Here is a 21,018-nt window from a genome sequence, read left to right as displayed (position 1 = left end):
GAAGAAGCTCCTGGCTCCTGGCTTCAGATTGGTGCAGCTCCAGCTGTTGCGACCATCTGGGAGTGAACTAGCGGATGGAACTCTTTTCTCTTTGACTATAACTCTACTTCTCAAATAAATCAATAAAGTCTTTAAAAAAAGAAAAAGAAAAAAGGGAGGGATGCTCCTGTCCCTTCTGGGGTCACACCCTCATTCCTGCAGCCTGGAAGAGGTAGCTGCAGCCACAGCCATGACCAGGGCACTGAACAGGCTAGGCCAGGCCCTGGCTTCTGAGCCTGCAGGCATCAAATATGCAGCCACGTCGGCTGCTCTTGGCCAAGAAGAGGCAAGTGAGCAGTGTGGGGCCAGTCGGAGCCTGCTCAGAGAAGGTGGGATCTCAAAGAGGGTGGGGCCACAGGCCTACAGCCACCCTGCTCTCCACGGCTCCACCTGTTTGCCTCCACGTGAGCCTCAGAGACCCCAAAACCAGCATTTAGGGGAAGGGGCACGCAGCAGCAAGACATATGAAAGGCTAGAATTGATAGTTTGCTGATAAACAGCCTGCCCCACCCAAGGAGCAAATGTGTCAAATCCTGTGTCTCTGAACTTGACCTTGAAGATCATCACATGATCACAAAGGTTCTTAAACTCATTCAAGGGAGGAAATATAAAAAAAAAAAGGGACCGTCTATGGAACGCCCTGAATCTTAATCATACTAAAATAATGCTAATCGCTTCTCAGCCTTTTGGCTAAGATCAAGTGTAGTATCAGTTCTTAGCAGTAAAATGAGGCTAATGGCAAAACTATCCATTATATGAAGGACAAAGGAAACAACAAGACAGAACTGGAGCTTCCCATTTAAGGTTTTATTTCTTCCACTTATTTGGTTGTTTTTTTGTCCATTAAACAAAACACTGCTGGAGGAGAGAGCAGGGCGGGGGCAAAATTTGCTGTCGCTGCGTCCATTATATCAATTAGCAAATTAAGGCAAGGAAAGCCCATCCCAGTCTAAAGGTTAGGGGCGCAGCTCGGGGACACTCACATACCCTGAGAACCACCCACCCAGCCCACATGTCTCACTCACTTTCTGCAGAATTTCCTAAGGCTCACAGACACCTTGGAACTCCCTCAAGGTCACCCAGTTAATTATTGATCCAGCAGTTCCCCTCCCAAAGACTCATGGGCATTTCTCACACCCGGGTCAGGATGCCGACCGGGCAAGCAGGTCTGGTCTCAGCCCAAATCCGCCACAGACCTAGAAAGCTCCCTAATCCACCTAGAGCAGAAGAATGAAGGCTGGAACATATTTCAGAAGTTGTAGGCGCTGGTGATTTAAAGACACATCCCTCTCTCTCCTCCACACACGTGTGCACACACACACAATCAAGCAGGAACCTGTCCATGCACCGACCCCTGCAGAGAAGGGCTCTCCAGGTCCACTGTAGGTATGAGGTTCAGGTGTGTCTTGCAAGGCACTGGCCTGGCAAGCAAGGGCCTGGGCTCGCTGCTCGGCTCCCTCCTCCCATCCAGAAACGGTTAATTGCCAGCGCCAGGCTGCCTGCAGCCCAGCCCTGATCCCAGGCAGCCAGGCTGGGGCTGCAGGGAGCCGCTGTGGGGAGCATTCTTCCAAGGTAATGATTAAGCTAAGCGCCTGGCAAGGGCGCAGACTGCCGACTGGGAAGGTGAGCCCTGTTCACACCTGGGCCAGGCTGCGGTGGCCAAGACTGGTTTGGAAAGGCAAGGCCCTGGGGCACGGGGGCCCTGAGCCGGCAGCCACAGCCTGCTGCCTGTGTAAGGGCACCCGGGAGCATCCCGGTACCAGAGGCTCTGCTGCCGGCCCCACTGGGACTTTGCCCTCGCCCCGGCACCATGAAGCTCCAAGTGTTCTGGACTGGGCTGGAATACACCTGCCGGCTCCTGGGCATCACCACGGCTGCAGGTAAGAGCCCGCCTCCCGGCTGGGTCCCCTGCACTTGGCTGTGGGAGCCAGCGGGCAAGTCTATCTGACTGCTTCTATCCTCCAGTTTCTTTCCCAACACCCTTCTCCTCCCACAACCCGAAACGGCGCTCTGTAGGGCAGCAGCAGGTGCGGTGGGGTGAGCCCCAGGCCAGGAGCCCAAGGCCTGGTGCTGGATCTGTGCTTGGCGACGACCCCTCCCTCACCCTTGGGAACCCTGAGCATCTTCGTCTGCAGAAGATCTTGGGGTGGGGGTCTGTCCCACCTCCTGGAGGATGCTGTGTGTTGGGGGTGGGGGCTGGAGGTGAAGATGCAGGAATAGGAGCCCCACTGTATGGCTATGAAAACCATCAGCTGAGTTCCACTTGCTTTCGCCAAATCACAGCCCGCTTCCATGGAGAGCAAACTCCCAGGCACAGAGCAGCCCCATCCCAGGGGACAGGCTGACCTGGGCAGCTCCCTCCTGCCCACCCGGGGTCCCCATTGACCAAGCACCTTAGAGAAACCCCCAGCTGCCCTCTCTGTGACCCTCTGCAGGAGCACACTCTGAGTTGGGGGACAGAGCTGGTTCCCTGAACTGGGCCCCTATGTCCCGCGCAGTCGGATGACTGAAAGGGCTGCTGGATGGGCTGGGAAGGCAAATGGTTAGTGCAATCCAAATCCCAGCCTGCATATGCACCCAACACAGACCCCCGCTGCTAGCCATGTGGCCCACGTGGAGCTAGGATCTGTGTTGGGGAAAAGAGCAGGGAGCCTTCTGCACCCTTAGCTTGTGACCCCATGACACTTGGAGACAAGGAAGAGCCACACACCACCCACCAAAGCCCATCAGTACTGCTGAGCGAAAGCTGACTTGTGAGCCTTGCTAAATGGGAAAGGTCCCTGGATAAAATGCAGCCCAACCCTGACACTTGCCCAACATGTGGCCTTGGGGGAGCTGCCCGACCCCTGTGATGGCCACTTTCTGACCCACCGGGCAGGCAGAACACAGAGGCAAGGAGCTGAGACAGCTCAGGCGAGCGGAGGGTGAAAGCTCTGGCCCAAAAGCCCCCTGTAACAGATTCTGAGCTCAGGGAGGGTCTGGGTCATTCCCAGGCACTGAGGCAGGCTCGTGGCAGGCTGGCCAGTGGGCTCTCCCAGCCCCTGCCCGTGAGTCAGAGCCGGAAGGGCTCTCGTCAGTGCTCTGATCCCACCCCCCTGAGCAGCTGAGCCCACAGAGATGTGGTGACCTTGCCGAAGGTCACACTGCAGGTCAAAGTGACACCAGGCCTGGAGCCCCAGCCCCTGCTCTGGCTGAAGCCCTCCCTGCACCCCAGTGCACTCTCCCTGCCCTGCCCAGTGCACAGCTGTGCCACCATCTCTAGAGAGTGAGTGAGCCTGCTCCAGTCTCCTTTAGAATCTACGCATGATGGAATGCCCACAAGGGAGTGCCCCCCACAGCCCACCTGGGGGAGGGGGCAGAGGGAAGCAAGCCCTAAGCAGGTGCCCAGGCCAGGGCTTAGAGTCCTGGTGTACCATGGCCGCTCTGCATCCACCCAGCCCCCTCAGGCTTTGGGTTATGTATAGGTAAAGCACACGGCTTGAGGCCAGCGGAATCGCCATGATTGATGCTCCAGCCATACTGCGTGCAATGCTTAGGCCTCCTCCTGCCTGCCGGGAAGCGGCTTTAAGACGAGTTCCTGTTCTCCTAAGGGATAGGCTAAAGACGGTTTAAGAGACTGATCTGTCTCAGCCAATGGCAGGGCCTGCAGCGCCCCGCCCCACCCCCCAGCACCCGGGTGTACAGCGTTCCTCTTAAACACAACCCTCATCTCCACGCAGAGGGCCGCTGTCAAAACTACAGATGCGCCTCCTCCCGCTTGGTTTTGATACGAGAGCCAGGCTAAAAATAGGCCAGGCTTTCAGATAATCTTGCTTGGGCTATTCTGGAGTGCCCAAGCCAGCGGGGACGCCAGACACGGAGGAGGGGCAGGGGTGGGGGTGGGGGTGGGGAGAGGCATCGGTGCTCTTGGGCAGGTCTCGCGTTCTTTCCAGCATCACTGAAATCCTGGCCGGTTTCCAGAGCAAATTCCTTCCTCTGCTAAGCCTCTTTTGGGGGAAATCGTCAGAAGAGCAGGGGCATTGTTGTTGGAGAGGAGAGAGGGCTTGGAACGGGATGCTGGCACTCTGCAGACACCTAGGGTGCTTCGCCCTCCTGCAAGTTGGGAGACTGGGGTCACAGAGGCCAGGCAGGCGTGTCCAGCCCAGGTCACCTGGTGTGTCACCTGCAGGGACCAGGCAGCTCCTGAGAGGCTGTGGCTTCTGCCCTGGCAGTCTCCTCTCTGAACTCCTGCAGATGGGGCCAGGTGCTGGCAGAGGCAGAGGGCGCCAGGGTGCAGGTGCCTCCACTGTGTGCCAAGGCCCTGTGGTTGCGGCCACAGAGGCTGCTCACCACGCTGCTTTGTCCTCTCTGCCCAGCTAGCCACATCAGGATGTCCAGGAGCCCTCCATCCCCCACAACCAGCCCCACACAAGCGGATCTGAGCACAGAGTCTTGTAGCCACCACATGGTCATAAGCGGGTTGCAGGCAAACTGCCCCCAGCCACGGGGGGATTCTAGAATGAGACAAGTCTGCTCCTCTAAAGCAATCGAGCAGCCCCACTCCCCGCCACTCCCTATTACACTGGCCTCACTGCGTTGCCTCCAGGGCCAGGGAAGGCCCCAGGTGTGTGTGTGCATGTATGTACACATGTGTGCATGTGTATACATGTGAATGCCCATGTGTGTGGCTGCAATGTCACTTCCATAGCCAGGCAAGGCACTGAAGCAGTGTGCATGTATGTACATGTGTGTTTGTGTGTGTCTACATGTGAATTACATGGGTGTGCAGCTGTGGCCTCTCAGCCCCTCCATTGCTGAGTTGCAGCCGCAGGCACCGCCCATAGAGGCAGACACACTGAGGAGCGGCACCCAGAGCCTGAGCACGTTGCACGGGGAGGTACCAGCAGCCCCTGCCCGGCCATCCTTCCGAGCAGCACGCTCACCTCCCTGGTCTCAGTCTGAGCCCTAGGGGATGCCCACAGGCCTGGGAAGTGGCCGCCCTGTCCGAGTACTGACTGCGGGCTTGGCTCTGTGCTACATTCTTGAGAGGCCACATTGCACGCCATCCTCCCAAGGATCCCTGCCCACGTCACCGTGCACAACCTGAGACCCGCTCACAGAGCCTCCTATGGGGCCGCACCTCGCTGCCGATCTCACAAGAGTGCACCTGAGGCTGGCCCACGCCTGAGACCCCACTTCCAATCACTGTGCCTTCTGCCGCAGCACGGGTTCAAGGGCACACCTCGCTGTGCCACAGAGACCTGATCAGGACCCCCTCCCCCCCGTCATCTGTCCCCATGTCCCCACCCCCAGGTAGTCCTGGGGTGCACAGGCTCCCGCAGGTGAGGGCAGACACAGCGCAGGGAAGCACTCAGCAAGGGTCACGCGCACTTCCTAAGTAAAGACACTGCTGTTCCACCCAGCGTCCAGTCTGAGGCTTCCACCACCACCACCATGACCAGCCCAGCCCACACCTCCTCCTGGCTTCCATCTGGACACAGCTAATGTGTGCACAGTTCCCGTGGGGGCTGGCCAGGTAGGATGTTCCGTGTAGGGGTCCAGACGTGCACCATGTAGAGATGTTAGCTTCCTATGGCCAGGAGTGAGGAGGTTGATCCCATCTTACAGATGGGGAAACTGAGGCTTGGATGTTGGGGTAGCTTCGCAGGGCTCAGAGAGCCAGTAGATCAAGGTCTGCTGTGGGAATTCCACTCTGCCCAGTCGCACGACCACGCTACAGCAGCCCAGCCAAGCCAATAAGGAGAGGAGGCGGGATGCTTCTCGGGGCCACCATGACCTTTCCCCCACATCAGGGGCTGGGGCCCACTGGCGGCTGAGACGGGTTCCATTCCGTTCCTGGTCTCTGGCCCGTGAACCTGTTTTCCTGCACAAGGCACCCAGTGCCATCCCACAGCCTCATTCCTGGCTCAGAAGGAGGACTGGTTTCTTAATACAGATTAGGACAGAGAAGAATTTAAACCCCAGGGGGCTCGCATTGCTTTTTAAAGAGCAGAGCGAAAATGCCTGTTTTGACCTTAGCCCTGAACAAAATCTTTCAAGAAAACTAATGCTTCCGAAACAACCACCTGACTCCTTCCATGCTGATTTCACCCCTTCAGTGTGGATCTCCGTGGCCACCTCCTGCCTCTTAGGGAAGGAAGCATGATGCACGCTCACCTGTCTCCAGGTGATGTACGACCACAGCGAAACCTCACTGCATTTCCGGATCTGCCAAGTTGAATGCTGACAGTCCCTCTTCCCAGTCCGAGTCGCTGGCCCCTCCCCCCACCCCTGCCGCCCTCTGCTTTGCCCTCCTGTGGCCGGAAGCCTTTCTTTCTTGGCTTCTTTGTGACCGGGTCTCCCTTCTGATTTAGAACAAAAAATCTAGTCTCCACTTAGAGTTCATTGCTTACTCAGCAAGCGCCCTGCATTGTGCAGTATAAGGATGCCCCAGGGCTCTGCCGCACAGGGAACACAATCTGACGGGGGAGACAGACAAACCAAGCAAGCTTGCTTCCCAGCACCGAGCTCTGTGGCCTTGTCTGGGAGAGTTGTGTCTGTGCCCTGCCCCCATCACCACGTGACATGTGACCTTAAGTGCATCACCTATGCTTTTTAAACTTCCATTTCCCCATCTATGAAAAGGGCATGACCCATTTGCATCCACCATCCGGCACAAGGAAGCTTAAGTGAAACAAAGATCAAGGAGCGCACAGCCCGGCACACGAATCCCTGCCCAGCGCTCATGAGCCGTGCGCTGGGGCTCGGGGCTGCACGGACCAAATGACAGCTCTCGCTGCAGGGGAGAGGTTTCCTCGCAAGGATCCGTGGGCTGCAGGCTTGGTCCGCAGCATGGCAATGTTGCAAGGGTAGGGCCTTGAAGATGCAGAGCTGGCAAGAGATGCTTAGGTCCCTTGGGGGCCCTGCCCTTGGAAGAAACCATGGTGGTTCCTGGGGGATGAGAGTTTGAGCTTAGCTTTACGGCCTCTCTGGCTTCCCAGTTGCTTCCTCCCACGCTCGCCCCTGACACCATCCCCCACACCCAGGCTGTCACCTGGTCTCATGACCCCATGGGGCCCGTCTGATCTGGAGCCTTTGAATTCCCTAAACCGTCAGCTGGGTGAACCTCTTTGCTTTGTAAAGTTAGACTGCCTCCAGGATTTTGTTACAGTGACAGGAAGCTGACTCAGCCAGGAGGAAGGGGCTAGATTGTAGCAGTTCTGAGCCTGGGTGTCCTTTTGCATCCCATCTAGAGCTTGGGTTGCTCTGATCAGCCCCTGGGGGTCACTGTCATTTCTACCACTCTGTGGAGTGAGCAAACCAGAAGGCAGATGGTGGTTGTCACGGTTTGGACAGGACTTGGTTCCCTAAACTCCTGCAAATGTCTAAACCCTAAAGTTGTATGCTAATGGTTAGTGAATTAATGACTGACGGAAGAGGGCAGAAGCTTGATCCATTGATGGTGCCTGAAGCTGGGGCCTTCAGGAAGTGATTGGATAGCACTGGATTGCTTGGCTGGGGCCCTGTGATCAAATCGCAATGGCTTTCTAAGGGGAGACCATGTAAAGGGGAGATGAAGAATCTGCTCCCCGGGTCTCCGCTCCCTGGCTCACCGTGTGGCTGTCCCTCTGCCACTCTCCAACCTCCACCAGAGGTCAGGCTGACACAGCCATCAGCAGGCGCACCGTGAAAGCTCCAGACTCTAAGCCCAGATAATCCTTCCACCCTGTGGGGAAGCGAAGCGCCTCTCTGGCATTTTAGTTGTAGTTGTGAAGAATGGACAAGGATGACAGCATCACTTCACCTCTCTGACAGCTCTTTAAAGACTGTCCTTGGTTCTGTCCAGACTTCTGGAGACGGCTATGGAGACCCTGGGCAGAGGGAGCTCAGGAGGCTTTGCTGTCGAGCAGGGAAAGATCAGACGAGGAATCCAGGCGTCCTGGGGTGGGGTGGAGGGACAGAGCAGGTGCAGAAGTGGTCATTGTTCTCCTGACATCAAGAAAGCTGCTGTGTGTTGAACACAGAGAAATAAGGAGCCAACACCTTGCATATCTGCGACATCAAGACTTAGAGGAAATTTCTCCCATGGGAAAATTGGATCTATGCATGCAGGAGTCTGAAACAAGACCCATACCTTACACCTTATACAAAAATCAACTCACAATGAATCTAGGATTTAAATCTACAGCCCGATACCATCAAATTACTAGAGGAAAACATCAGGGAAACTTCGCATGACATTGGTCTGGGCAAAGACTTCCTGGGAAGCACTGGCAATAAACGCAAAAATAAACAGGATTACCCCAGCTAAGAGGCTTCTGCACTGCAAAAGAAGCACTCAACAAAGTGAAGAGGCAATGGACAGAATGAGAGAAAATATTTCCAAACTATACTTCTGTCTACCCAAGAGGAAAGAAAGCCATGACCCTACAAAGATTGCACGTCAGTGTTCACAGCAGCTTTATTGGCAGCAGCCAAAAACTAGAAACAACCAGGCACCCATCCACCGGTCAGTTATAAACAAACTGAGGTCCATCAGTCCAATGGAACGCTGCAATAGAACAGCTTGCAGTCAAGGTAGCGACAGAAGCACAATTGCACTGGCCAGTTCTTTAGCACCTTTCATGTATGCACCGTTGCCCAGAGCAAGTCCAGGGGGTGGGGAACAGATGTGGCCTTAGTGCGAGGGGATGCAAATTACAGTGTGAAGAATGTGGATACCGAGAGAGGTCACAGTTTGGGGGCAATCCTTGCGGTCTGTCACGGGGTCATCAACAAAGCAAAATAGACTCCTTGGCTGGCTGTCTTTAATCTGGAGCTCATGCTTCAAGAACCTGGGAGAGCACAGATGCACTGTCAGGCCTTCAGGAAATTCTCTCCACACAGGCTTGCGAGGCTGAGAGCTGCCCACTCTAAATTCCTTTCCAACTGGTTGTCCAGACATTTCTACCATGAAATCCAAGCCTTTCCTCACAACTGTCTCTGACCCGGTCTCAACACACAGCCGTGGTTAGAACATGTGGCAACTTTTCTGTGTGGGAAGAAGCCAGTCTGTAGCAACCACTTCCAACATCTCCATGTTCTTAGAAACAGAGCAAATATCACTTTCATCATTAGAACTGTGAGCAGGTCTTCTAAACCACCCCAGCCCTGGCCATCAGCTTGCTGGCTCCTGGACCCAGGAAGTCCTTGGAGAACCTGCAACCAGTCAGAGTGGTGCTGTACCTAAGGATGAAGAGAAGTGACAAATATGCACAGTGAGTTGCATAAGGCTGCCCTCAGCTCAGTGTGGACTAAATCCTCATCTGACATCCAGGAAGTCAGGGCCAAGGTCACTGGCCTGCAAACCCAGCTTAGTGTGGTCTCCAGTGAGCTTTGTGGGGCAAAGGGCAAGCATTGAAACAACCCAGCACTGCGGCCAGCTGTGAGGTCAGCCTGGAGGCAAATGCAGAGCCAGTCCGAGACCAGGGGGAGATGTCCCCCTCTCCATGCAGCACCTGGGAACATGCCAGCCCGTGTCCCTGTGCTACTGGACTTTCACAGGCACCACCACGAGTGTTCTCATCGCCCCCATGTTCTGTAAGGTGGAACAAACCAGATTGTTAGACTTCCCTGGCAGCCAGGATGTAACCATCCTCTCTCAGCTCTCCTCCCCCTGTAGCGTTAGAACCAGGACCTCCAGTGGCCCACCAAGGGGGCTGCCTCGCCCTGACCTGCACCACCGGCCCCTGGCCTGGGATCTCTGATCCCTGCTAAGCCTGCAGGAGAGCAAACGGCTCAGAAAGGCACCTCGGAAGCCGGCCCTGGTCTCCGGAGAAGGAAGAGCTTGTGCTGTGGTTGGATCCAGCCCAGCAGGAGCACGGAGAGATTGGAGGGAAGGGGATGGGGCGGGGGCGGCCAGGCTTCATCCAGGAGCAGTGTGAGCTGCCTCCCGGAGGAAGTGCCGAGAGTGGGACCAAGGGGTGGGCTGGGCTGAGGGTAGCTGTGAATCCTGAGTATGGATCACAGGGAGGGGTGGAGGGCAGCTGGCAGCCACCAATGGCAGTGCAAAGAGGCACACTGCAGCTCCACAAGACACTCCTCTGCCTGCAGGGGAAGACAGTGCAGCCAGGATCCAGGCAGTTCTTGGAGGCAGTGCACTCCCACGCAGTGAGGCTGCGGTGCTGGGAATGGGGCCCACCTGAGGCTTCAGCTCCAACTGTTGGCTGCGTTCCCCAGTTCTTGTCCATGCCACAGCTGCTGGAGTTGGAATATCTGAGATGATACCTTCCTCTGCAGGTCCCTTCCTGGCTCTGACCCCGGTGCTGCTGGGGGCTTCAGGCTCCTCCAGAAAGGGCTACATGTGGCCGGCATGGGCTATGTCACAGTGCATTGACCCCCTCTCTGGAGGGTCAGATGTCCTACGCGACGGTGGCTTCCCCCAGAACAAGAATCTTGAGAGCTCTGGGAAGAAGCTCTTTCCTAAGTAGCTGTAGATGACCCTGACCTTGACTTCTACGTCATTCTACTGGATGAGAAGGCACGAAGGCCAGCAGCCTTTATTCAAGGGGAGAAATAGGCTCCACCTCTCAGTGGGAGAGTCCTCTGCTGCATCCGAGACCCCCAGCTGCACAGCTCCCCCCCCATCCCAGGGAATCTCTCTCCCCACCCCATTTTCAGTCGCAGAGCCCAGTAATTGGTTCACAGGATTTCAGAGGGTGCTGTCCTCCAGGGGTCAGCGGGTCACTGGTCCTGGGCAATGGGCAGCCAGCACGTTGCTGGAAACACTGAGCAACCTCCCGGGAGAGAAGCGGCCGAAGCTTCTGAGGGTACTCGGCTGCACCTGGACTATGGAGGGATGGATTCTCGCCCAGGCTCCAGGGCACAGCTTTCTCCACAAACTTGGCTATCTTGGGAAAGAGGGGTAGCGAGAGGAAGTTGCAAAGAGAGCCAGACCTTGGGGGTGTGGCCAAGGAAGCTACTCGGTCAGTGTCCCGTGTGGTCCATGTGGCCTTGGCCACGTCTGGCTCTGGTCCCCACCAATGCAGAAGTTGCCTTTCTAGACTGTTCCTTATACGGCTCTGTCCTCACAACCGCCTCGGCGACCCAGGCAGTCACTCTTGTTGTGTTTCTCAGGGCCCTGGGGTGTCTGTGTCACCTTTTTTTTTTTTTTTTTTTTTTTTTTTTTTTTTTTTTTTGACAGGCAGAGTAGACAGTAAGAGAGACAGAGAGAAAGGTCTTCCTTTTGCCATTGGTTCACCCTCCAATGGCCACTACGGCTGGCATGCTGCAGCCTGTGCACCACACTGATCCGAAGCCAGGAGCCAGGTGCTTATCCTGGTCTCCCATGGGGTGCAGGGCCCAAGCACTTGGGCCATCCTCCACTGCACTCCCTGGCCACAGCAGAGAGCTGGCCTGGAAGAAGGGCAACCGGGACAGAATCCGGTGCCCCGACCAGGACTAGAACCCCGTGTGCCGGTGCCGCAAGGCGGAGGATTAGCCTAGTGAGCCGCGGCGCCGGCCCTGTGTCACCTTTGACATTTCCATCTGTGGGGTCCAGGCTGTCTGCCCAGGTTTGCACAGGCATTTCCTGTGCACCCCAGAGCTCTCGCTGGGCCGGGCATAGAGGACGCACTGGGACTGAGTGTTTGTGGCCCCTGGGGACTCTGGTGCTGCCGAGATGAGCCACCCCGGCAGGCAGGAGTCAGCTGCAGCGGCTCTGCACTCAGGAGAGCTCCACCTAGTGCGGATGCTTGGGTGAGCGACAGGCAGGCACCAGCAAGTAACTGAGGCAAGGAGGAAGGTCTGGTCTGGCGCTGACACAGATATTGCAGAAATCACTCTCAGCTGGGCTTGGGCAGGACTCCGTGGTCCATGGGACCCCTGCTGTGCCCCTTACCTCTGTGAGTGACCCCTCCTGGCTCGTGAAGACCCCAAGGCAATGCCTTCCCACACTTCCCTTGTTCTCACCCCGGCCCTTCTCCGTCCCCTACGGGGGACCTGGAGACTCTTGGCACCCAGACACTGGCTTCTGCCTGCCCCTCACTACCGTAAATAACCCAGGGTGGCCTGTTCCCACCTCGGCAGATGTGTGATGAAATGAGATGCGGGTTGAGGGCCTGCTGTGGTGTATGACCCGTGGGGCTGGCACGCCCAGGGAGCTTCTGAACCCAGATGCCATGACCAGCCCACATCTCTGCCCTCTGCTGCCCAGAGAAAGCCAAAGACCGATATGTCACAGCCGGGCAGCCCTCCCCTTCATGCCTGGGTGGGGGCCACCCAGTCTGGGTCCCCACAGAGAACCAACCTCCATTCTCATGGACGCCCCTATTCCCTGCGCCATGCCATGGAGATGTGAGCAGCCCTACCCCCACCCTAGGCTTCATCCCCAGCCCTAACAACTGCCCTTGGAAGACCAGATAGCCCCTCTGGCCAAGCAGGGATGGAAGGAAGGACTTCTTGTCAGTCACGGTTGTCTCAAACCAGCCTGATCTGTCTCCATGAACTTGAACCCTGGGCCTGGCAGGTTCCAGCGGAACATGCTTGACCCCATGGCATGGGCGTGGAAGGGCCGTGTGGCCTCCCCTGAGGATGTCTCCGGGTCCCTTTAAGGCCCTGCTTATGAGGACCCAGATGCCAACCCCTCAGGCTCTTCGCCCCCGTCCCTGGCCATGGAGAACCCAGGGTTGAGAGAAAGCTTCTGGGAGAGTGATTCCCTTCCCCCTGGTGCAGAATGGGCCAGGTGGAGGCTGAGGAGGGGAGAGGAGGGGGGAGGAGAGGTGCTCACATGCCTCGGCTGCCCCACCTCTCCCAGGTGCATCTCAGACACACCGCTTCCTCCAATCTGAGCGACAACTCCAAGCCATGCAACTGATTCTGCCCATTCCACAGATGAGCAGAACCAACTCCGTGGCTTAGATGCTTAGCAGCAGTTACCCTGGGGATGACGCACAGAACTGAGCCTCTGACCCGGCCGCTTCCTTGTTGCTACTGCTTTTGTTTGTTTGTTTGTTTTTCTAATACAAGCCAGCACCGTCTGTGCAGAGTTCCTCCAGCGCCCCCTTGGCTGTGATGACCTCCTGCTTCAGTCTGCAGAGTGTAGGAGAAAAGGCACCCAGACAGCTCTCCGTATGGCAGATGGGTACAAATCAGGGGGCGGAGTGAGTTCCCAGCCCACTTCCTGTAGCCAGGCAAACCTGCCAGGACAGCCCCTGGGGACCGAGTGCCCACTGTGGGGACCGAAGTGCTCAACCACAGCCTCAGGCCCAGGCTGGGAAGGCCTCCTTCCCTGTGTGGGGCTGGATGCTTGCACTGAAAATTAGCCAGTGCTTCATGGAGCTCTTGGGATGTGCTCAGCACCTGCCCGCCCACTGTATCCTCACACCCATAACCGCACGCTTTATAGGAGAGGGAGAGTGGGGAAACAAGGTCAGAGGCAGGGGAGACTCAACCGCTGACTGGTGGACGTGAGGACAAAACACAGGCTCGGACCCAGGCCCTGCGGCCGCTCAGTGAGCTTCTGTGAATGGGGCAGTAGCAGACCCTTCCAGTAAGCCTGCTGGGGCTCAGTCAGTGAGCGAAGGCTGAGTGCTGAGAACAGGCCGGATCCACAGTGAGAGCTACGCAAAGGGCCGCGTGCCTGCAGAAAACACACACACACACACACAGAGTCACACACTGTCACATGCTGTCACATATACTGTCACACACACTGACACACACACTGTCAGACACATGCTGTAACATGCTCACACTCATACACACTCACACGGTCACACGCTGTCACACAGTGTCATACACTGTCACACACAGAGTCACACACACTGTCACACACACTGTTTCACACACTGTCAAACACAGTATCACACACTCTTGCTGCACATGCTCACACAAATATACACACTCACACTGTCACAAACACATACTGCCACACACTCATATACACACTGGCACACAGTCACAACACTGTCACACACTGACACGCTCATACACATACTGTCACACACTCATGCACACTCAGTGTCACACACACATACACACTCATATACACAGTCACACACTACCACCCCACACACATACACACATGCTCACATTCACACACTATCACACACAGTCATACACACCCACACACTTTCACATACACACACTCATATACACACACACTACCACACACTTATACACATGCTCACACTCACATACGCACATACATACACGACCACACATACATGTACACACACATGCGCACACTCACACATACATGTACACACTCACACATACATGTACACAGTCACACATACATGTACACAGTCACACATGCACACACACACACACACACACACACACACTGGTGTACAGCGGATGCTGGGAAGCTGCCCACCACCTGGCACCAGAAGGCTCAGGTGGGACCTCGGAGTCCCTGTCTCCGGTCCACATCTTTATAAACTACACAAGACGCCTGTGTGCCATGGGGGCGGTAGGAGAGCAGGGGCGGGTGTGCGACCATGTGCCTGAGCTCAGAAGCACTCTGCAGGGCTGGACTCCTCAGTTTAGGCTGATGCTGGGGAGAGGTGTGGTCAGCAGGGCGGCCACAAGACCCTCTGCCCAGCACTCAGAGACAGCCACCTGCCCTTCCCGCCTGGCTGGAGCGCTCTGTCCTTCCCCTTCTCCAGAACATTCCAGCATGCCCCAGGAAGTCAGGGGCGGGGGTGCTGCTGGCTTCTATGAGGGGCTCCCCCGCTTTTCAGGTGTGGGACACCCAGGGATGGACGCCCACAGGTGTCACTGCAGTGGGCAGAAGATGCACCCAGGCCTGGGAGAGCAGCCCTCAAGCAGCAGGGGCATGGGGTGGGGCCAGTCTGCACTGGCCCCAAAGCAATGAGCTGGAAGTGCGATGCAGCTGCTGAGTCAGCAAGTAAGGACAAAGTGGCTGTACAAGCAGCAGGCACCTGCCAAGGGGCAGGTCCCACCCCTGGTGTTACCCTGGGGCCAGACACACAGCACCCATTGGCCTTTGACCGCCAGCATGGGACAGGCCCTTGAAGCCATGGCACAGACAGGATAGCTTTGGGTCAGAGTGGCTGGCGGCTGGTGGTGAGGACAGTCTCCCGGGCACCAAGAATTGGCTACATGACCAGCATGCACAGCCGCACTTCGGGGAGGCTGGCTCAGGAGACTTCTGGGGCTTCCAGGACTGATCCAAGAGGTTCCTTGCTCCCTTGCTACCTGGCCTCAGTCCCCTCAGAGCCCTCAGCAGGGAAGTGTGGTGGTGGGGAGTGCCTGGGCCTCTCTCATCTCTCCTCTTGCCCTACTTAGTGTTGATCGGCGTGGGCACCGAGACCTTACTCCGTGGGCAGTACAAAAGCCTGGCTTTCTACCTGCTGTGAGTATGTGCACAGGGGCCCCTCCCTGTCTGTCTCTACACCTGCCTGCCCAGACTAACCTGGAGCAATGCCTCCCTCAATGCAATGCCTCCATCCTAACCCATGGGGAAGGAATCAAGCAGACTTTTAAGATAGTCCTCGGTTTGGGTAGACCAGTCATAAGTCAATCATCCTTCCATCCACCCACTCGTCCACCAACCTATCTACTCACCTACCCACCTACCCACCTATCCACCCATCCATCAACACATCCACGCACCCACCCATCTATATATATATACATCTACCCATCTATGTATACATACATCCACCCATCCACCCATCTATGTATACATACATCCACCCATCTATATATACATACATCCACCCATCCACCCATCCATCCATCCATCCATCCACCCACCCACCCATCCACCCATCCACCCATCCACCCACCCATCCATCCACCCACCCACCCATCCACCCATCCACCCATCCACCCACCCATCCACCCACCCATCCATCCACCCAACCACCCACCCACCCATCCACCCACCCATCCACCCATCCACCCATCCACCCATCCATCCACCCACCCATCCATCCACCCATCTATCCATCTACCCATCCATCCATCCATTCATACATACATACATCTACACATACATACATACATCAATATACCCATCAACACATCCATTCATCCATCCACCCACCCACCGACCCTGTCTTCCACTCACCCATAGCTCTCCACTCCTGCACGCACACCTATCTGTCCACACATCCTTCCTGCCATCTGTTTATACACTCACCCACTCACCCACCCATCCATCCATGCACCCATTCAATCACCTCTCCATTTCACAAATATTAACTGAGCTCTCATCTCAGAGAGAGGTGTAGGAGATCAGGGCAGTATATGTGTGTGTGTGTATATGATATATACATATATCATACATATATATGTATAGACATATGTATGTATACATATATATGTATAGACATATATACACACATATGTATATGTGTGTGTATGTATGTGTATATATATATATATATATATATATATATATATATATATATATTTGAGCTCTACCAGGGCAAGCACAGAGAACTATTTTTGCTCTGTGCCTTTGACTCTCACAGCATTGCAGGACAAGTGTGTATTTGGCCTGGTTTTGCACAAGAGCACCCAGCCCACATCACCAAGGTCATAGGCAGCAAGACCCAGATTGAGTCCAGGATTCTGCATTTCCCCTGCCAAAGCCTCTCCCCAGCTGCCTGCAGAGAGGCTATCCAGGGAGTCCTTGCTGGCTCAACCAGAGTCGGAGGGGCTGCCGGGCGGAAGCCTGAGTGTTCCCAGACGGGAGGCAGCGGGTGATGTCCAGACAGGCTGCCCCACGCCAGCCCAGGCACTGCCTGCCGGCTCTCCAGGCTGTGTCCTCTCCCCTCTCCCTCCTAGAACTCCACCTCTACTCCCTGCCTCAGGGCCAGCTCAGTTGAGCCTCGGGCAGCTCAGCTCGCACCCAGCATCCCCCAGCGGCCTCTCCAGATCTCCAGTGCATACCCCTAAGCCACCTCCTGGCCTCCGCTCCCCCAGGGCCTGCTGTCTCTCAAATTGCTGGTGTCGGGTGGCTTCCAGGCTGCTGTGTGCCCGCAGCTGAGCGCAGGAGGGCCTCCCGCCCATGCTGGCATTTCCTTCCTGCTCCCCCAGGCCTGAGGCTGCTTCCAAGAACTCTGCCCCAGGGCAGCTTTCCTAAGCCTGGAGGCCCCTGCTGGCTGCAAATGCCTTCTGGCTCTGCACGGCCCGCACATCGCACATCGCCCTGACCCTGTCCTGGCCGCTGTGCTCCATTTATGGAGATCCCAAGTGCAGGGCCACGCAATCTTCCAGGCAGGCCCGTGGCAGGGTCATGCCAGCTGTCTTCTGCCCGGGCCCTGCCTCTTCCTGACGGCTCTGTTCCTGTCTTAGGGGATCCCATGTCCAGGGAGTCCCTCTGTGTCCAGACCACCTGCCCCTCCAGTGGAGGGGTTTGTGTTCTCTAAGCCCCCAGAGAATCGGCAGCCGCTGCCCACCCTGTCTGTCCCTTCCTGCCACTCACCAGCACCAGACAGGAAGTCCGAACGAGTCACGATGCTTCTGCAGTTTCCCGCTCCTTCCCAGGATATAGAAAAAGGCAAGGGCAGTGATTTTGCCATGCTTTTTTTTTTAAGATTTTTGTTTATTTATTTGAGATACAGAAAGAGAAGGAGAGAGAGAGAGAGACAGAGAGACAGAGACAGAGAGACCTTCCATCTGCTGCTAGCCAAACAACCAGATGTGAGCCTGGCTGAAGCCAGGAGCCTGGAGCGCCATCCTGGTCTCCCACGTGGTTGCAGGGGCCCAAGGACTTGGGCCATCTTCCACTGCTTTCCAAAGTCAAAGCAGAGAGCTGGATCGGAAGTGGAGCAGCCGGGACTTGAACCGGCGCCCATACGGGATGCCAGCACTGCAGGAGGCGGCTTTACCCACTACGCCACAATGCCAGTTCCACCATGTAACACTGTTATTGCTGAGTCACTATAATGCCACCCTGACCCCGAGTCCCCTTCCTCTTCCTCTGTTCTGTTCTTATCTGTTCATCCCAATGCATGCTCGTGGGGCACTTAGCAAAGCCTACTCAGGGTGGACCACAGACTACAGGGCATTAGAGAGCACCAGTGCACAGACTGATGGCTTTGGTCTCTACAGAGAAGCAAGAGGTCAACCAGATGGACAGAAGGGGGAAGAAGGAAGCTTTCAAACAGGACTAGTTTGTGCAAAGGCCCTGAGGCACTCAGTTGCTTCCCGCATCGACCAGGAAACACAGACATTCTGAAGGATTGTAAAAGGTGTGCTAGGAAATTTGAATTACATAGGTCAATGAGATCCTCCCAAAATAATGTAATTCCCAAAGACTGAGGAAATCAGGGAGATGGGTTCTGGAATCCCTGATTTTACCTAATTTTTTTTTTAAAAAGATTTATTTTATTTATTTGAAAGACAGAGTTACAGAGAGAGGTAGAGACAGAGATAGAGGTCTTCCATCAGCTTGTTCACTCCGCAGTTGGCCGTAATGGCCAGAGCTGCACCGATCTGAAGCCAGGAGCTTCTTTCAGGTCTCCCACGTGGGTGCAGGGGCCCAAGGACTTGGGCCATCTTCTACTGCCTTCCCAGGCCATAGCAGAGAGCTGGATCGAAAGAAGAGTGGCTGGGACTAGAACCAGTGCCCATATGGGATGCCAGCATTTCAGGCCAGGGCTTTAACCCACTGTGCCACAGCGCCGGCCCTGGATTTTACCTATTTCTTAGGAAGATTCCAATCCAGGAGTTCCTGGAGCATGATCAGCCTTTGATGCATTCTGGACGGGAGGGATATGATCAGAGTTAGGTGTTGGAAGGAGGTGGCGACAGAGTGGAGGACCAGGAAGGCCAGGGTGGGGGTTGGGGGAGCTGGTGCAGGGACAGTACCTGAACCCAGGGGACACCGGTGAGACCAGAGGGAGTGGGCATGATTCTGAAGGCACTTAAGGAACCCAAGCAACAGGCCTGGAGACAGGACAATGGGAAAAGGGGGAGGGAGACACAGGGTCTTGAAGGGGTCAGGCTTGGGGGTACCAGACAGTAGGTGTCGGTCCTGGTGAGCAGCCAGCGGACCGATGCACCTGCCAGGGTCTACAAGAGTGTGCTTGTTGTAGCTTCCTCCTCGCCTGTCTCTTGTCCAGCCGCTGCCCCCTCCAGCTTGTGGGCTAGCCCAGCTCCAGGCCCAGGCTGGCTCAAGACAGCACCAGGAGGGTGGCTGTCCTCTAGGAGTCAGTCTGCTGGCTGCAAATGAGCAGGAGGCCGCGGTGCAGAGAGCAAAGCACAGGGAGGATCAGAGACGGCCCTGCCTGTCTCTACCCACAGGTTTATAGGAGCTGCCATGTCCCTGTGCGAAGGCGCCTACTTCATGGCTCAGCTGCTGGCCGTGTGCTTCCGGTAAGTAGCCCTGGAGTGGTCCCTGTATCACTGCCCAGCCCAGCTCCGGACATCGCCAGATGCCTGCACTCGTGAGGCCATGGCTGGGGGCTGTTCTGCTCCCAACGCCACCTCTGGGTTGGGGGGTGTCCATCTACAGTGTTGCAACCCTCAGCACAGGCATGGACCTCAGTGGTCCCCAGCCACTGGAGCCTACAGATGCATCCATTCAGGACCCGCCCCCACCCAGAATCTCCCAGAAAAGTTCAGCCCCAGCCCTCCTCCCCAGGAACAGCCAATCACAGGGCCCCAGTGTCCAGGCCACCTACCTGGGGAGGGCACAAAGCCGCAGGAGAGAACTGGCTCTACCTCCTGCAGGACCCTGGACAAGTCAGGGGCTGGAGGGCCACAGAGCCCACCCCACCCCGGGCTGCCCTGCTGGTGTTGAGCATGTGGGAGCTGTCGTCAGTGTGGCCCAGAGCAGGAGCCCCAGGTCAGCAGCGCTGAGAACTTGGGCAGTCAGTGAGGGAGCAGGGCCTCGCGTCCAGCTGTCTGACTTGGCAAAGCCACCGGCTGCCTCCCAGCCTCCACCTTGCTGCTAATTCCCACTGCCAGGGGATCCCTGAAACTTCAGGGGGTGCAGAGGGGGAAGAATGGGGAACTTAGGGTGGGAAGGGACATGTCATCTGTTCGGGACTACACACACACACACACACACACACACACACACACATACCTATGAATGACCACCAGGGGGCACCAGCGAGCCATAGTGTACAAGGCCTGGGCGTGGTGGGCCAGGCTCTGGGCCTTGTCCGTAGTCCGCTCCCACGCTGCTCCCTCAAAGTTGGCCTGGGCAGGGCAGTGCTGAGCAGAGTTCCTGCTCTAGACCAGTTCAGAGCAAGGAGTCGATAGGTCTAAAGGAAGGCATTTTCCTCCTTGGAAATCCAGGGGTCTAGAGGACATCAGGCCTCTACCAGCTCATGTCTGGTCCCTGAAGGGAAAGAAGCCCTTCTGGGCCAATGCCTGTCCTGTGCTCCAGGCCCAGTGAGCAGGCCATGGCTGGATTCCTGCCTGCTGGCCCACATGGCCAGGCTGCTTGTTCAGTGCACAGTCCACTCGACTGTTCCAGCCTGGTGGCTCCAGTCCACACACCTCTGCTCTACTGTGTGATTCCCAGTGGGCCCTGAGGCTCCTGGTCTCCTCATTGGCTCTTGAATCATAAGCACATTTCCCTTCCTCCTCCTGGACCAGAAAAACAGGACAGGGCCCTCTGGAAGGGCTCAGGCCAGCCTCCTAACTATGCAACCCACAGCAAGAACCCCCAGGCCTCCACGGCTCCCAGATCCTGAAGAATGTTCAGCCCGGGGCCCTGCAAAGAGCATGCCCACAGCAGGACCCTCCCCCATGTGACAGGGGCTTCCCTGGGGTGCTTCCTGCTCACCCTGGACTCCCTCCCTGCCAGGTGCCAGCCAGGGTCCCTGGCCCACAGAGCAAAGGAGAAAGCCCACTGGCTGGGCTGCTTTCAGAAGTTCCTGGCCTACATGCTGCTGTCAGTGGCCTGCTTCCTCCACCCTGTCCTGGTCTGGCATGTGACCATCCCAGGTAGGACCCTGGGGGAAGGGGAGGCACGCAGTCCCCACCCCAGCATGCAAAGCTGCTAGAGCCGCTCTCGCGGTCCCCACC

At 56.5% G+C, this 21,018-nt stretch overlaps 1 protein-coding gene and 1 pseudogene across 3 annotated transcripts in view; both read left to right on the top strand.

The window, feature by feature from the left end:
• Positions 1–709: 709 nt before the first annotated feature.
• LOC127488308 (U2 spliceosomal RNA) lies at positions 710–816 on the top strand (annotated as a pseudogene).
• A 426-nt stretch (positions 817–1,242) lies between these two features.
• Positions 1,243–21,018, top strand: part of TMEM72 (transmembrane protein 72) — a 30,569-nt gene continuing 10,793 nt past the window's right edge. For 2 of the 3 annotated variants that reach the window (XR_016221851.1, XM_002722526.6), the window contains exons 1-4: positions 1,243–1,919; positions 15,310–15,376; positions 19,282–19,353; positions 20,798–20,937. Coding sequence is in view for 1 of the 3 variants with exons in the window: in XM_002722526.6 (XP_002722572.2) it covers positions 1,850–1,919; positions 15,310–15,376; positions 19,282–19,353; positions 20,798–20,937 (349 nt within the window). In the remaining 2 variants the exon portion in view is untranslated. Of the gene's footprint in view, positions 1,920–15,309; positions 15,381–19,281; positions 19,354–20,797; positions 20,938–21,018 lie in introns of all 3 variants that reach the window. The other variant, XR_016221852.1, reaches the window with a different exon arrangement.

Source organism: Oryctolagus cuniculus, chromosome 15 (assembly GCF_051225735.1).
Source record: "Oryctolagus cuniculus isolate XC-2025 breed Fujian yellow rabbit chromosome 15, ASM5122573v1, whole genome shotgun sequence".
NCBI lineage: Eukaryota > Metazoa > Chordata > Mammalia > Lagomorpha > Leporidae > Oryctolagus > Oryctolagus cuniculus.
This window is presented reverse-complemented; position numbering and strand designations above follow the sequence as displayed.